Source organism: Benincasa hispida, chromosome 3 (assembly GCF_027475165.1).
Source record: "Benincasa hispida cultivar pf3 chromosome 3, pf3_genome.v1.1, whole genome shotgun sequence".
Lineage (NCBI taxonomy): Eukaryota > Viridiplantae > Streptophyta > Magnoliopsida > Cucurbitales > Cucurbitaceae > Benincasa > Benincasa hispida.
Window position 1 is genome coordinate 52,994,474 of NC_143480.1, and position 18,117 is coordinate 53,012,590.

The 18,117-nt window shown below is 35.2% G+C and overlaps 1 protein-coding gene across 1 annotated transcript; it reads left to right on the forward strand.

Annotated features, from left to right (window-relative positions):
- Positions 1-376: 376 nt before the first annotated feature.
- On the forward strand, positions 377-3,072 carry LOC150037377 (U-box domain-containing protein 16-like). The gene has a single exon (XM_090311518.1). The coding sequence runs from the start codon at positions 699-701 to the stop codon at positions 2,757-2,759; it is 2,061 nt and encodes a 686-aa protein (XP_090167644.1). The 5' UTR covers positions 377-698; the 3' UTR covers positions 2,760-3,072.
- The last annotated feature ends 15,045 nt before the right edge of the window (positions 3,073-18,117 follow it).

An 18,117-nucleotide genomic window follows, 5' to 3' on the forward strand; every position in this document is an offset into this window, starting at 1 on the left:
TTAGTTTCATCTCCGAAGCATAAAAATTCTACCATTTTGTAGAGTATTAAAAAGTCCATGTCAAATGGGGTTTTAAATTTACTGGATAATACTACACCTATCAGTATACATCTACTTTAATCACAAAGGAGAAAAAATATATAATTTTTTTAAAGATTTATTACGTGACAACTCGTGCTAGCTCTTGATGAACTATACAAACATAAGTGTAGATCAATGCCTATATTTATGTAACCCAAACTACTCAGAATACACGTATTATTATTATTATCTAACACTTAGGTGCAAGCCACCCATCATCATCCATCCACTTCAATTATAAAAGAAAAAAAAGTAAGAGATTTGTCATGTGACAAATGAGTATACAAAGATACATAGCATTCAAAATGTAACTAAGTATTTATCTTATTATTAAAATCCCTTTACAAACGATTGAATTTTTTATAATATTCGCCTTCGCGTCAGCCAACTTGGGAAGGACTTTTCTTAATTCAAAAGACAAATTAAAGTCAAAAACCAACTATCATATTTTTTTATTAAAAAAAAAAAAAAAAAACCTCTTAAAACCCCCAATTTTTATTTCTCTTCATTGTTTGGATCACCAAAAGCAAAAAAGAAAAAGAAAAAAAAAAAAAAGAGATTAATTTTCCTTTTCTCTGAGTTTGTTCGTACTCGATTCTGTTCCATCCTCTTCTCCAATGGCGGTTTCTCCCCACTCTTTTCCACCGCGAAAACGCCGGCCGTCCGCCGCCGCCTTCGTCTCCCCCAAACTCTCCGCCCCAATCCTCCTCGAATCTCTCCTCTCCCTCTCCCAAGAAATCTCCACCATGAAACCACTCCAATTCCTCCTCAACCGTTACTCCAATTCCATGATTCGCAAATCCAGATTACTCGAAATCTTCCTCCAAGATCTCCGCCGAAACCAGATCCTTTCCCTCCCCTCAGCCTCCCTCTGCCTCGAAGAAATGTACATCGTTTTACAAAGAATCAAAACATTGATCGAAGATTGTTCTAGCGGAAGCAAGATGTGGTTACTCACTCAAAACGAATCCATCGCCAATCATTTCCACGAACTCACTTTGGATTTGTCGACTCTGCTCGATATCTTCCCTGTCAAAGACGCTGGATTAACCGAAGACGTCGAGGAATTGTTTTACCTCTTGAGAAATCACTGCTCTGAATCCACCGTTTTCCTTGATCCAAGAGATGAAACTCTCAGATTCAGAGTATTGAAGATGATCGATCGAATCAAAGACGAAATCGTTCCGGATTATTCCGAGTTATCAGAGATTTTCTCCATGATTGATATACGCGATTCGTCGAGTTGTAGAGAAGAAATCGAGAATCTCGAGGATGAAATTCAGAATCAAACCGATGAGAAATCGAGATCTGATGTGATTTCTTTGATCGGATTAGTTCGTTATGCGAAATGCGTATTGTATGGAGCGTCGACGGCAGAATATAGTTTCCGGCGGAAAGATTCGATTTCCGATTTGGCTATACCGGCGGATTTCAGGTGTCCGATTAGTTTGGATTTAATGCAAGACCCTGTTGTCGTGGCAACAGGACATACGTACGATCGTGCGGCGATAATGTTGTGGATTGAATCTGGACACAACACGTGTCCGAAGACAGGTCAGACTCTGGCCCACACGAACCTAATTCCGAACCGAGCATTGAAAAATTTGATTGCGATGTGGTGCCGTCAAGAGAGAATTCCGTTTGATGTAACGGAAAGTAATAAAGAGGGAGTCAACGACGTTACGTTAAATAAAGCGGCGTTAGAAGCTATGAGAATGACGGCAACGTTTCTCGTTAACAAACTCGCTACTTCGGTTGACTCTTCCGTGAACGACGTCGTTTACGAGCTTCGTGTTCTGGCTAAAACAGATTCCGGAAGCCGTGGATATATCGCTCAAGCCGGAGCTCTGCCGTTACTCGTCCGATATCTCAACTCCGACAACCCGATTCTCCAAGTTAACGCCGTCACAACGGTTCTCAACCTATCGATTTTTGAAGCGAACAAATCGCTGATAATGGAAACCGACGGCGCGTTGATCGGAGTAATCGAGGTACTCCGGTCTGGCGCTACCTGGGAAGCGAAAGGAAACGCCGCCGCCACCATATTTAGCCTCTCCAGTATCCATTCTTACCGGCGGAGATTGGGGAGGAAGACACGTGTCATAAGGGGATTGCTTGATTTGGCTAAAGACGGGCCGATTAGTTCGAAGAGAGATGCTCTGGTTACCATTTTGACATTAGCCGGCGATAGGGAGACCGTTGGGAGGTTAATCGAAGGTGGGGTTATGGAGACGGTGAGTCACCTGATGAACAGCCTGCCGGAGGAGGCGGTGACGATTTTGGAAGTGGTAGTGAGGAAAGGGGGATTTGTGGCGATTGCTTCGGGATTTTATCTGATTAAGAAATTGGGGGTTGTGTTAAGAGAAGGCTCCGATAGGGCCAGAGAAAGCGCCGCCGCGGCGCTGGTAACAATGTGCCGGCAAGGTGGGTCGGAGATGGTGACGGAGTTGGCTTCGATGGCTGGGATTGAGAGAGTTATTTGGGAATTGATGGGGAGTGGAACGATGAGGGGGCGGCGGAAGGCAGCGTCGCTGTTGAGAATACTCCGGCGATGGGCGGCGGGTTTGGATGCAATTGGTGGCGGCGGAGGAGATTCCATGACGGTTACTTCGTCGAGAATCGGCGGCGATTCAACCACTATTGTTAATTCGTCAAGAGGAGCAATTGTGCATAGTTAGAAGAGAAGGTTTCATCCTAAATTCTTTACCACATTTGTTTGTAAATTAATATGTTTTTTTTCAAAAAAATTATTTCTTTATTTTTATCCTGTTTGGAAAAAAAAAATGAAAAAGTCCCAAAATAGAGTTTTCATCAGATTGTTTTAATTTGTTTGCACATTGCCACATTCTAGGATGAATCTTTGATAAACAATTAATAGAAAGGTACAAATCATCAAAAATCTTAAGATGATTTCTTATTTGTGTAATTTTTATCATTTTTGTGTATGTAGTTCAATGGTGAAAACAAAAATATCCATTCATTTGTAAAGCATTCCATTCTAGGATTACCGTTTGAGTTTTTGAGTTGATAAATCTTATTTAAATATCATATTAAGAAAAAATCGAAGAGAAATAGAGGGGCTAAATTGAAACCAAAACACTTCCTCCTTTTTCTTCAATAGGAGATGTATCTCCTAAAGCATAACGAGTATAAATCTAAAGTTATAACAGTAATAAGTTTAGTTATTGGTGAGAATGTTACAAGAAAATTCAAACGGTCTGTTGTATTATTTCTAAATATTCCATCTCAACCTTTGTAGCTAATTGCCAATGTTCAATAAGTAGAACTTTATGTGATAGAAATGAGGCTCAAAATAAGTAGAAACATTTAGGAGTAAGGCTCAGTGAGATGGAGAAAGACGAGAATATAAACTCAGTGAGTGGAGAAAAATGAGAATATGAGACAAATGTTATTAAGTCATACTTACAATGTTTGAGCATAAAATTCAAATATAAAATGTTAAGTCATAGAAAAATAAGATTGAGTAGCATAAAGACGTGATGAAAAAACTTGAGCAATGTCAAAAACAACCATACGAAAGATCATGAGAAATTTGATTGTATAAAAGCATGTAATGTCAAAGAACAATCTTAGATTGAGAAATTAGAAGGAGAAACAATGGATTGAATTGTAGCAATAGAAACATTGCAACACATTATTTACTTGTTGTAGGGACTATGGGATAGTCTAATCTTCTCAATCAGATCCTCAAATTGAACTTATCTTGAATTATACAAAATTAATTTGGTAGAAAGTTGAACAAACATAGGCAATAGAACAATGAATTTAAAACTTGGAAATGAAATAATACCATGAAGAGTTAATGAATAAAAAGGACAAACACTGCCAATAGACTTAACAGAGACACATTTATCTATATGCCAAGGTGACTAAAGTAGGAAACATAAAAATAAATATGAAATCTTGTTAATTATAATTTATTATTTATAATGATTTTGATTATTGTTGTTGTTTTTTGGGAAATTAATGTTAGTATTCACTTCAATAACTAAATCATAGCTAGAATCTAATACTTCTTCCAAGATAGTTAATATCCAAAATTCACATTTGGGCACTAATGGAACAAACCAAAAGTTGGCAACTCTACAAGTTTAGTAAAGGTATAAAAATAAATTAGAACTGTGATGATTGATGTGAGAAGTTGAGACTAGTTAATGTTACGAAATCAATAATTAAGAAATATAAAAATATATATATAAAGATTAGAGAATCAATATACAGATTTATGTGGTTCATTAACAACGTATTAATTGCCTGGACAAATCACAAATTGTCACGTCATTTATTAAATTTATGACGAATTTACAAGTAATTGAATTTGGGACTAATTAAAAGTTGCCATGTATCCCAAGTAAAAATTGAAGTCATAGATTGATGAATCACGATGCCTAGTGTTGTTGCCTTGACCAGTTGGATCAAATTAATCATTTTGGTCTAAAGTTAAATTGAACTCAAGGATATGCTTAATTGGACCAAATATCAAATAAGGCTCAAATTCAATTAATTGGACCCAAGAGCCAGATCCATTGACCAACCAAGTCCAAGCCCACAAAGTTCACCCAAGAATTCTATAGATAAATAAATTCTCTTCATTTATGGGGTCAGAAATTTTAGACTTCAGAGAGCCTAGACATAATTCTCTATAATAGAAAAAACTCATTAACTCAATTCTCTATGATAAAAAAAACTCTTGACTCTTTAAGCTGTCTACACTTGAAAACTGAAGTCCTTAATGGCTCGGTTCATGAGAACGTTTGGTTCATGAGAATAAGAGATGGGAATGAGAAATGATATTCTATCATCATATTTGGTATAAATTTTTAACTTTGGGAATGCGAATATCTTATTTCAAGGCATTTCATATTCTCATCCATAGATAACCACCCAAATAGATGAGTTTTTTTCATTTCCAATGGTTTCTCTCTCTTATTTTTTTATCTTTTCATTTTATTTATTTTTCTTCTTAGTTATTAGTGATTAATTTATTTAATTTTTATAAATAGGTTTAAATTAAATTTAAAATTGACATATCTAATTAATTTTGTAAATAATAATGTTAATATAATAATTTATTCAATAATTATGAATTAATATGAAAACCCATAATTTTTTTAGAAAAATATGAATAACCATAATTATATTTGCTTAAATCCCTTTTTATTGGTAATATCTATTAACATTATAAAAACATTTATTAAAATTATTAATTAATCTTTAAAAAAATATTAATTAATTAACTAATAATAAAATAAGTTAATTTTCTTTATTAAACAATCTTGTACATTTGTACTTCTAGTTTTAATCTATAATCATACTTATTTTTTTAAAATTAAAAACATTGTTTGATGATTTGAAATCGGTTAGTTTATATCAACTTCTTTTGTATATATATGGCTTATAATTAACATTAAACACTTAGTTAATTAACTCTTCAATTAACAAAACTACAGAAAAAAATAGATATTTAAATTAATTACGAATATTTTTTTTTAATAAAAATTGATAATATAAATGTGCAATATAAAAATTTTAATTGATAATAAATATATTAAGATGGAGGGTGAGTGGGTAAATTTGGTTAAATATTAATGACTTAAAATTGATTTAATAACTTAATGTAATAAAAATAAATTAACAAATGAAAATTAATTATTGAAATTAATTATTATTAATTTCATACTTTATAATTGCATAAAAAATATAATACATTCCTAGATATCCTATTCTCATTCCCATATATAACCAAACACAATAATATTTGATTCCTAAACATCCTATTTCAGGCATCCTTTATTTCTAGACATCTATAAAACCTTAATCCAAACGGCTCTTTAGAGATACAAGCATTCTTCCATGACTCCCACTTTAAGAAACCCACATGCATTGCTTCCATATATCAAGTGTACACATTCAACCGAGAGAGAATCAGAGGATCAAGTACTAGAGATCAGACCATATCTGTATCAAATCTACACAAGTTTAACTCTACGAAATACGTTTCTCTGAAAATCTTGTACGAATACTGAACCTCCAAGAAGATCATCAAACCCAAAAGTCGATCATCCAAGAAGGTCATCAAGTTCGAAGGCCAATTGTCCAAGAAGATCAACAAGCTTAAAGGCCGATCATCCAAGAAGATTGACCAACTTAAAGAATAAAGTTTATTTTAAAAGTATCAAATGATTATGTATTAGAGATTGTACTCACTATACTGAAATTAATACAAATACACAAGTTCAAATTCCACAAAACAAGTTTCTCTAGAAACCTCGTGCGAACAGTTGAGTCCAGGGGTAGAGGAAGAATAGTTTTATTAAAGAGAATGTTACACAATATAGAATAATAGACATTTTTAGAGTTAGAGAGTTTATATAGTGCACTCCTCTAAATTTTAGGGTCATACTCGTAAATAACCATAATCGTAAACTCTAGATCTCATATTTGATCATTTGAAGCATCATATAGCAGATTCAAGACTAATCAACAGTTAAAATAATATCAACCTGGTACATAATTAAATAAAAGTTTCACTAGGACTTTTGACAAATAAGGAATAGTAAGCTTTCTTTTTTACCTCGAAAACCACTGGTAAATAAGCAAGTAGAAATTTTAGCAAACTATGGAGAGAAGCTTCCTTAAATAAGACCATGTATAGATTTATACGACTTTCAAATCAAGCACCCCTTTTCTTTCAACATTAACAATAGGTCTATCTTTCAAAGACAAACCAATATAAATGTTTTCGAACACATCATTGTTTAAATGATACAACTTAATGATAAGAATCAAGAGGCTCAAAATAAGTAAAAACATTTAAAAGTAAAGCTCAATTAGATGGAGACAGACGATAATGTGAGACAATGAAATGTTGTGAATAGTGAGAAGATGTGGCAAATAGAGAAGCACAATAAACAAGACTATAATGATAATCTTGGATGAAGGCTTGATAGGTCGAATAGACCATTAAACTATAAGGAGAGATTAATATTTGAAGAAACCAAATCAATAGCATAAGTAGAGTTATAGCCGACCATTTCATTCATTACAAAAATCAAAATATCGCTTCCACATAAAAAGACATTAAAATCAAGTTCAGGTGCCTTTTCAAACCAGAAATTGTTTGATGCATTTACTATATTTTATATCAACGACTTTGAAAAAAATGAAGAATCACTGTTAGAGCATCAAACATACATTTGAACATAAAACTCGAATATAATGTGTCAAGTCATTCACAACTAGCATAAAGATGTGTTTGAAAAAAAACCCTAGAAATGACAAAAACATTAGAAAGAATGATTATGAGAAATCAGATTGTATCAAAGTTTGTGGTGTCAAATAAAACAATTAAAGATTGAGAAATTAGAAGGACAAACAACGGGTTGAATAGTAGCAATAGAAACATTTCAAACACATCAACTTTGAACCGCAAATAAGTAGGGGACTATGAGATAGACTAGTCTTGTCAATCATTCTCAAACTTAACTTATCTTGAATTGTACAAAATTTGGTAGAAAATTGAACAAACATAGCCAAATCCTTCAACTTACAAAATAGAACATTGAACTAAAACTAAAACTTGGAAATGAAATAATACAATGAAGAGTAAATGAACAAAAAGGACAAACACTGCCAACGGACTTAACAGAGATGTTTTGTGTATTTTATTGAATAATTAGTCTAATTTTAGAAAGGTGGATGGAAAAATAAATAGACACCAAGAATACAAGAAAATAAAATAGTAGAAAAAGAAAAAATACAAGAAAGAAAAATACTAGACTCATAAACAAAACCATAATTTACGTTAACAAGAGAGACATTATTTATTATGGCAAGGTGACTATAACAAAGAAGAGAAAAATAAATATAAAATCTTTTAAATTATCATAATTTTGATTTATATTTATTTTTTCACAATTTAATTTATTCAATTTGATAAATGTATTCTAGACTATCTTGATAATTTTGAACAATACATGATTTATATACATAAAAATCATGTTCAAGAAATAATCTAAAGAGTCTATAATAGTTGAGTGCTTTATATCCTAGTAATAGTATTAATTAATACAATTTAATTTGTAATAATTACAAATGATTTAATCTAAATATAATTTATAGATACATGTGAGTTGGGTAACGTAGGCAATGAATTTTTTTAAAACTGGATCACGTTATATATATTTTCTCTCTCTTTATGGATCAACTTACTAAGAAGATAAATATTTTAGTCTAATTAAATACAATAAAATTTAATTCTGAGTGAGTAATGAACTTCTTTGTGAGACTATGTCTATTGTTTCAATGAGTACACTACAAGAAATATGGGCTTTGATGTCGGTTGCAAAAATTAAAAACAGATATACAATGTCGGTTTCTAAAATAATGGATCTTTAATGTCGGTTTTAAACTGACATTGTAGGCGTACCTATAATGTCGGTTTAAAACCGACATTAAAGATCCGTATTTTTATCCACTAACCTACTCAATTTTTTAGGGTTTGAAAAGAAGTAAAGGTGTCATTTTTTTATTTCTCAAATTCCAGTCGCAAACCTCATCTTCATAATCTCTCTTGTTGGGGTTGATGCCGTAAATCTCATAAGGTCCTGTAGTTTGTAAACACTTGTATGAACAAATATTTTGTGATTTATAATATATGATATTTTATTCACGTCAGTCTATAAAATATTTATTACTTTAGTTGCATTAACCACAAACCAATAAACTAAGATCCATGGTTATCATTGTAACTTAAACATGTATGTTGAGACATACAAATGAATCGTGTTTTAAGTGATAACCTGAATGGTCTATAGTATATGGATAAGGAGGGATACCTTATCCTAGTGACATTACGAGTATGACCCGCTTTGTAGGTGTTACAAATGTTGTAAAGTGCTACCAATGATCTGATTCTGATAATTCATATATTAGATATGCGAGGGGGATATTCTATACAAAGGAGTTTGTATAAGATCAGATCACAAAATTTTTAGTCTCGTTATATAACGTCGTTCATAATTAAGATTTTAATTTCACTAGGATGACCATAAGTAACACGACCTTTATCCTGAGTGAGTTGTAAACTCCTGCCTATGAGGGCGGTTCTTTGATTTGCATGGGTGAGAATGGCCAGATCTCCGACTCAAAAAGCCTATCATTTTGGGGATTCGTCTAATTGGGGAGCTAGGAACTCAGCTACACAAGATGAAATTCACTCCTTCCTCGAAGCAATGGTAAGTAGATAAATTTCTCCCTTAAGAGCTGATTTCGGGGCTTGAACAATGTGACGCCACACACCTTTTCATGGCTCAAAAGGTGTCCACTCATAGTAGGACTATGATGTATTGTTCATTAGAGGGATCAATGATACTTAAGGAGTGAGATGTAACTATGGGGGCAAAATGGTTAATTGGCTCAGCTGTACTTACGAGCAATATGTGAAGGGTTATCATACTGTTGATTGATTATATCTGATGGACACAGAAATATATCTGTAGTGAGAAGAGTGCAACTATCGGTCTTTAGTGGAGTGCCCGACAGTTAACGGATGGTAGATCTCGTGACAAAAGAGTTTAGTCAGCTATTAGGTACTGTTGGAGCTTCAAACTACAGGTCCATAAGGTCCCCTTGGTAGCTCAATGGATTCAAGTTGAGAATCAGTTTTTGGGTCAGTTGAAGTGTTCAAATTGACAAGAGGAAGTTTGATTATATGTGATATGATTAAACTGGTTCAATTATATGTGATATAGTTGACATGATGTATGAGATACATCAACTGGAGGAATTTGATATAAATATAATTTATATTAAGTAAAGGAGAAAAAAATTATGGTTTAAATATTACATATGATGTGATATTAAAACTATAGGTTATAAATATAATATGATAAGTTAGTTATTATATCTATTTATAATTAAAACAATTATACGATAATTTTAGGAGGTTTCTCCTGTAACCGTACGTGAAGTGGGAAGTCTTTAGAAGAAGAGTTCTTCAAAGGTATGTCTCTCGTTCCTTTTGTATTCATTTTCTAAGGCATGCCGTAATTTGTTAGAAGAAACATAACTGGTTTGTATGTTTGTGAATGCATGTAATTCTGTCACAATGAATGTAGATCGATCGTGCTTCCGCTCATGGGTTCTCTTTGATAAAAGTTCCTTCAATTGGTATCAGAGCTAGATTGTGAATTCCAAATCCATTGATGTATAGAATAGCATTTACATTCTTGGTGGGTGTAAGCATGTCTGCATTCGTTTAGTGTCAAATATGTTTATGGATGTGGATTAATGAAGTTTCTGGGATGGTTGCCTCTGGTTATCAAATTCTTTTACATTCAAAGTTAATTGTAAGGGTCCATGTGTTTTTGGGCATATTAACTTGCTATCGAGTCTGTAATTCAAAGTGTTTAAGTTAGTGTGAGTCATTTGTGATAAAGCTTCAAAGCAAGGTGTTGCGTATTACTTCGAGGAAGAAGAAGACCAAGCGTTGGTCAGATGGTGTAAACGATGGGGTAAGCGATCGTTAAGTATGGGATACTCGGCAGCAAGGTAGATGCGCGCGCACTAAATGATTGTATAGGTCAGTAAGCTTCATCGCTTCATCACTGACTACACGATCGCGGGGTAAATGTTACTTAGCGCTTGTTGTTCTATCGTTTAGACAATCATGCCTCAAAGGAGAGTAGTCGTCTAGACGATCGTTTAGCCTTGTGTATTTAAATTAGTGCGCTAAACGATCGAGTGGCCTCATGATTCATCGCATAGTCAAAGGTATTCGATCGTAGCTAAGCGATCGTGGTTACATGCCCAATTTACTAAACGATTAAGAAGAAGTCTTCGACCGGGAGGTTCAAGACCTAATTCACTTGTGAACCGGTTTGCTTGATAGTTTTATGTAATAGATAGATTTTATTTCCAATTTTTTAGGCTAATCATCCCGGTCCATACATTTTGTGAATGTACATAACATGTATTTCTATTATATGTCATATAATATGCCATATAGTTGAAATCCCACCTTAGGTTATGCATTGGTCATGCATCATCTCAATATTATAAGGGTTATGATATAGTAGTTTGCATGATTAAATTACATAAGCGCGTGTTCATGTATCATATAATATAAGATTTATATTTATGCATGCATTAGACATATTGATGAATCATCTTTATATGATAAGTGTTATAGTATAAGGGTGTATGAAAGATGTATGATTAGTTCATTACTGTTGGGATTGGTGTCCTAATTCTCCCGGAGTCTCGTTGTTTTGTAAAGATACACATTGTTTAATGAATAAAATAAATGTTATTTAATTCTGGCATTTACTCATATCCAATAAATAAAGCTTCTTGGTTATCTTATGTGAACTTAAGCATGTATATATGATATACAAGTGGATCATGCCTCAAGTGATAACCTAAATAGGTATGTAGTATAAGGATTAAGGTGGGATACTTGATCCTAGTGACACTATGGATATAGCCCGCTTTATAGAAGTTTACAAGTATTGTAAACTACTACAGATGATAGATCTTGACTATTCACGTGGAGACGTGCGAGCGGGGGTGCCCGATACAAAGAGTTTGTATAAGACCTGAACTACAAGATGACTAGACTCTGTATATAACGTCGTTGATACTAGAGACTTACATCTCACCTAAACGACCATAGGTGACACGACCTCAATCCTGAGTGTTTTGGGAACTCCTGCCTTTGAGGGCGGTTCTTTGATTACTATGGGTGAGAGTGGCCAGATTGCCAACTCAACATGCCTATCTTTTTGGGGACTTGTCTGATCTGGGAGCTGGGAACTCAATCCACAAGATGAAATTCACTCATTTCCCAAAGCAGGGATAAGTAGAGAGATTGCTCCCTTGAGGGCTGATTCCGGGGCTTGAACATAGTGGCCACAACTTCTCTTTGGAAGAGAAGACTCAGTCATAGTAGGACTATGACTTATGTTCGTTAGAGGGATCAGTGGTACTTAAGGAGACAGATATAACAACAGGGGCATAACGATCATTGGCCCAACTGTACTTACGAGCGAACTGTGAAGGGTTATCGCACTACTGATTGGTTAAGATGGACACATAATATATCTGTGGTAAGGAGAGTTCAACTATCGGTCTTTAGTGGAGTCTCTGGCAGTTAATGGATGGTGGATCCCGTGACTAAAGAGTTTAGTTAGTTATTCACGTACCGTTGGAGCTTCAAGCTATAGGTCCATGAGGTCCCCTTGGTAGCTTAATGGATTCAGTTGAGGATCAGTTTTTGGTGTTGATTTGAAATGTTTAAATTGACAAGAGGTATTTTGATTATATATGATATAATCAGTATGATGTATGAGATACATCTATTGGAGGATTGATGTAAATGAGATTTACATTAAGTACCATAGAGTAGAAAAAGAGCTATGGTTTATATGTTTCACAAGATGAAATATTAAAACTATAGGTTATAAATATAGTATGATAAGTTGATTATCATTTATATTTATAATAATATTAATTATTGAAAAATTAATTCTTTTTCTTTTAATAATCAATTGAATGGGTGGTTATTGGATTCATGGTAACTGTGAGATAAAAAGAAAATGGTTTTCCTAATTTTAGTAAGATTTACAAACTGTCGAAAAGTTTTTCCAAAAAAAGTTTTTTAGATTTCTCTCCCGTGTAAAAGGATCTCATGGATTCATCAAGTAAATATAGATTTACTAAACGATGGCTTGAACGAGCTAAACGATCGTGCAGTGGCGAGCTAAATGATCGTACAATATTTACTAAACGATCGTATAGTTTTGCTAAACGATCGCTTACCCAAAGTAAATGATTGTGTAGTGTCTATAGGCGATAGACCGAGCTAAGCGATGAGCTAAACGATCGCATAGCTTTTGCTAGAAGATCACTTAGCTTTAGCTAAACGATTGGGCATCGACCTATACGATAGGTCTCCGCCATCTCCCACTTGCCCAGTCGTGTACACGATTGGTGTTTCCTCTTTCGTCTGCCTCATACCAAGTCCGAACAGAGCCCATCCTCTGGATTCTCACACCGAGAATACCAAGGTAGCCTTGTTGGTGGTGTCATACTCAACTCGACACCGTCGAGGTTCTGTGGAGGCCATTCGTGCTATTGCTAAGGAGTTTGTGGCCGAGGCGATCATTGAGGACGAGCGTGAAGTGTTCATGCTGTGTTGCGGTCGTGTAGATCGAGCGTTCGAGGTTGCTGTTGTTCGAGCGGTCGTGCGCAAAACAGAGAACTGTTGGGGTTGATGCCCTAGAGTCTCGTATCCTGTAGTTTGTAAACAGTATATATGAACACCTGTGATTGTTAATATATGATATTGATTTCACATCTTGTTGTTTTGCCTCATTTACGTGTTTTATTTTCTTTACCACAAACCAATAAACATAAAATCCCTGGTTATCTGTATGTGACTCAAGCATGTATGTGGTGACATACAAGTGGATCATGTTTTGAGTTATAACCAAAATGGTCTATAGTATATAGATATAGGAGGGAAACCTTATCCTGGTAATGCTAGGGACGTGGCCCGCTTTGTGGAATGGTCACAAGTGTTGTGACTCGCCACAGATAGTCTAATCCTGATAATTCGTGTTGAGGACATGCGAGCGGGGGCGTCATATACAAAGAGTTTGTATAAGACCTAACCACGAAGTGTTAATGTCTCGTTATATAACACCGTTCATGATAGAGACTTCACTTCACTAGGATGACCATAGGTAACATGACCTCAATCCTGAGTGAGTTGGGAACTCCTGCCATTGAGGGCGGTCCTTTGATTTGTATGGGTGCGAGTGGCTATGTCGCCGATTCAAACCTACCATTTTGGGGATTCGTCTGATTTGGGAGTTGGGAACTTAACTACATAAGATGAAATTCATTCCTTCCCTGAGGCAGGGGTAAGTAGATAGATGGCTCCCTTAAGGGCTGATTCCGGGGCTTGAACGATGTGGCGCCACACACTTTCTCTTGGCCCGAGAGGTCTTCGCACATAGTTGGACTATGTTGCATTGTTCATAAGAGGAATTAGTGGTACTTAAAGAGTGAGATGTAACTACAGGGGAAAAACCGTAAATTGTCCCAGCTGTACTTACGAGCATCTGTGAAGGGTCATCGTACTCATGATTGGTTATATCCAATGGACACATAAATATATCTGTGGTAAGAAGAGTTCAGTTGTTGGTCTTTAGTGGAATCACTGACAGTTAATGGATGGTGAATCATGTGGCTAAAGAGTTTAGTCAGCTATTCATGTACTGTTGGAGCTTCGAGCCACAGATCCATTAGGTCACCTGGGTAGCTTGGATAAAGTCGAGAACCAGTGTTTTGGTTAATTTGAAATGTTCAAATTGACAAGAGGAAGTTCAATTAGATATGATATAATTCGACTGGTTAATTATATATGATATAATTGGATAAATGTATGAGATACATTATTTTGGAGGAAATTAGATATAAATATGATTTATATCAAGTAGAGGAAAAATACTATAGTAGATATATGATATCAAACTATAGGATATAAATATAATATGATTATATTTATTAATTAAATTAATTGATTAATTATTTAATAATTAACCAATTAATTCACGTTTGAACGTGGGATCATAGGGTCGCAAAGGTTAAGGTAATCGGTGGGTTAAAGTATGAAAATCGTTTTCATTTTGAGATATTAATTCAGTCCTGTATTTGATATCCCGCGCCCAAAAGAATTCGTGAAAGAGCGATCGCGAGAGCCTATAGATAGAATCTCATTTGTCTAAACGATCGTCTAGTTCACGCGTTCTTAAAACGATCATATACCACTTTCCTAAACGATCGTCCAGTTTTTCCTAAACGATCGTATAGCTCTACTATACAATAAGCGTCTCTGTTATACGATAGCAGAGTTCTTCTCGTTCGCGCTTATTGTCTACACGAAATCTTTTCATCCGTCCTCTACCAAACTCACCAGAGCCCACTCTTTGGGTTTTTGACGCCGATGATACTCGGGTTTCCCTTGTGGTGGTGTTGTCCCCATGGCCTTATTCATGTACATTCGGATCGTGTAGTAACAGTGGACAGACTCGTCGGGTGCCGGTATATCAGTGGGAGTTTTCCGCTGCTTTGGGTTCACACATACGAAGACCGTCTTCCTCTAGTATGAACCCCTTTTCTCTATGTTTTATTGTATTTTGAGCATATTGTTGATGAGTTTAATATGCATAACTAATGTATATCGTTTATGTTCTGGTCACTGTGAAATCGGAGCGATCTAAGGCCACTCATGGAACTCCCGATATGAGTTCCTTCAATTGGTATCAGAGCCAGGTTTCTGATACTCCGATTTCATTTGTTGCAACGAAATAATGTTTACATTCATGGTGGGTGTATTTCTACGTTGTTTTAAGTGTTAATACTATTGTGGATGTGTCGGATTAATGGATGTTTTGGGGATGAATTGCCTCATCTGTTTAAATTCCTTTTACATTTCTGGTTGAATGTAAATGCCCCTGTGTTTTTGGGCACATATAATCGTAATCGAGTCTGTATTCAAAGTATTTGAAGTTTTGAGTCGTTCGTCGAAGTTCTGGGCAAAGATTGCGGCTTTTCGAGGAAGGAGATGATCTAGGGTTGATCGCATCGTGCAGAAAAGGTTCTATATGATCATTGTCCAGCATCATGAAGATGAAGGACTATGCGATCGTGGTTGAACGCATCGGTTGAACGATGGGGTATGCGATCAAGAGTTGGTCGTATCGAGAAGATAATTGGGCACGCGATCGCTGAGTATTGTTTAATACGCGGTGAGCTAGACGATCGTTTAGGTCAGCAAGCTTCATCACTTAGTAACTGACTAAACGATCGCTTAGCATCGCAAGGTAAATCGTTTACCAAGTTGTACGCACCAGATAGACGATCAGACGCTTGCGTATCGTTTAAAGCGCGTTAGACGATCGTTTAGATCAGCAAGCTTCATCACTTAGTAACTGACTAAATGATCGCTTAGTAACTCAAGGTAAATCGTTTACCTATCGTCGTGCTACACGATCGCATGGACGATCAGACTTCGCAGCCTCGTCATCGTCTACGCGATCGTTTGCTAAAGTTTCTATCGTCTAGTGTGCACTGAACGATCGTCTACCTGCTAAAGATTGCTACACGATGGAGACCTCCTGGCGGTTCAAGACCTGGTTCGCCTGTGAACTGGTTTGCTCGATGACAAATGTAATAGATAGGGTTTTTCATTCCGGTTCTTTTTGGTTTAAAGGCTCATCCCGGTCCATTAGGTTATGCATTGATCATGCATCATCTCTTTATTGTAATTGTTATAATTTAGAGAAGCATGATTTTATTATGTAAGAGTTGCTCATGCATCATTACTATAAGAGTTATATTTATGCATGCATAAAAAGCATTGACATGCATCATCTTTATATTATAATTGTTATAGTATAAGGGTGAATGATAGCATGTTTGCTTGGTTATTATGTGTTATATAAAAGTTATATAGTAATGATCGAACATTGCATGAAGCATGACACATAGGTTACTTTATAATTGTTATAAACGCCTCGTTATGCACAATGTTTTTAGTTGTTTCTTTTTAAGAGTTAAAGAGAAATTAGAACTAAAAGAGATAAGAAAGACATGCATGCTCACTTAGGTTTAATTCATGGTTTTAAAATGTTTAAAACTTGGATCACATAGACCTAAGATTACGGTTCTAATATGATTAGCAACCCTAAGGCTTTAATCTTTTAATCAGTTTAATAGGATTAAATTGGCTAATAAAAGGTTAAAGTGTAGCAAATCTATCTATAAGGGACCTTTTGTCTAAGGCGGGTTCTGTCTAGGCTGGGGTATTTAAGTTAACGGAAACGTAACACCCCTACCTAGTAACTTACCTGGAAAGGTGAATTGGATAGATTTGATGCATGCATGCAAGTTAAGGACAGTCCATTAAAGTGTTTAAATGTGACTGCTTGAACTTGTTTATATTTCATAAACAAACGTTGTTTATGAGCAGGCTTTAAAAAGACCACTTAGACTAAAATCAGTAGTCGGATGTCTAGGTTAATGAATCCCTAGGTAGAACATTCAGTGGGAGGTACTTGGGGCATAAGATGTTTCACTTAAACCTTTAACTTTTCTCCTTAAGATACTTGGGGCATATCTAATTTCAAATTGACAAGAGGAAGTTCAATTATATATGATATAATTGGATAAATGTATGAGATACATTATTTTGGAGGAAATTAAATATAAATATGATTTATATCAAGTAGAGGAAAAATATTATAGTAGATATATGATATCAAACTATAGGATATAAATATAATATGATTATATTTATTAATTAAATTAATTGATTAATTATTTAATAATTAACCAATTAATTCACGTTTGAACGTGGGATCATGGGGTCGTGAAGGTTAAGGTAATCGGCGGGTTAAAGTATGAAAATCGTTTTCATTTCGAGATATTAATTCAGTCGTGCATTTGATATCCCGCGCCCAAAAGAATTCGTGAAAGAGCGATCGCGAGAGCCTATACGATAGAATCTCATTTGTTTAAACGATTGTCTAGTTCACGTGTTCTTAAAACGATTGTATAACACTTTTCTAAACGATTGTCCAGTTTTTCCTAAACGATCGTGTAGCTCTACTATACGATAAGCGTCTCTGCTATACGATAGCAAAGTTCTTCTCGTGCGCACTTATCGTCTACACGAAATCTTCTCCTTCATCCTCTACCAAACTCACCATAGCCCACTCTTTGGGTTTTTGACATCGAGGATACTCGGGTTTCCCTTATGGTGTTGTCCCCACGGCCTTGTTCATGTACGTTCGGATCATGCAGTAACAGTCAATAGACTCGTCGGGTGCTAGTAGATCGGTGGGAGTTTTCTGCTGCTTTGGGTTCACATATACGAAGACCGTCTTCCTCTGGTGTGAACCCCTTTTCTCTATTTATTGTATTCTGAGCATATTGTTGACGAGTTTA

Bases quoted from the DNA above. Each gene is read 5' to 3' on its own strand.
- LOC150037377 (XM_090311518.1), top strand. From the start codon at position 699: ATGGCGGTTTCTCCCCACTCTTTTCCACCGCGAAAACGCCGGCCGTCC.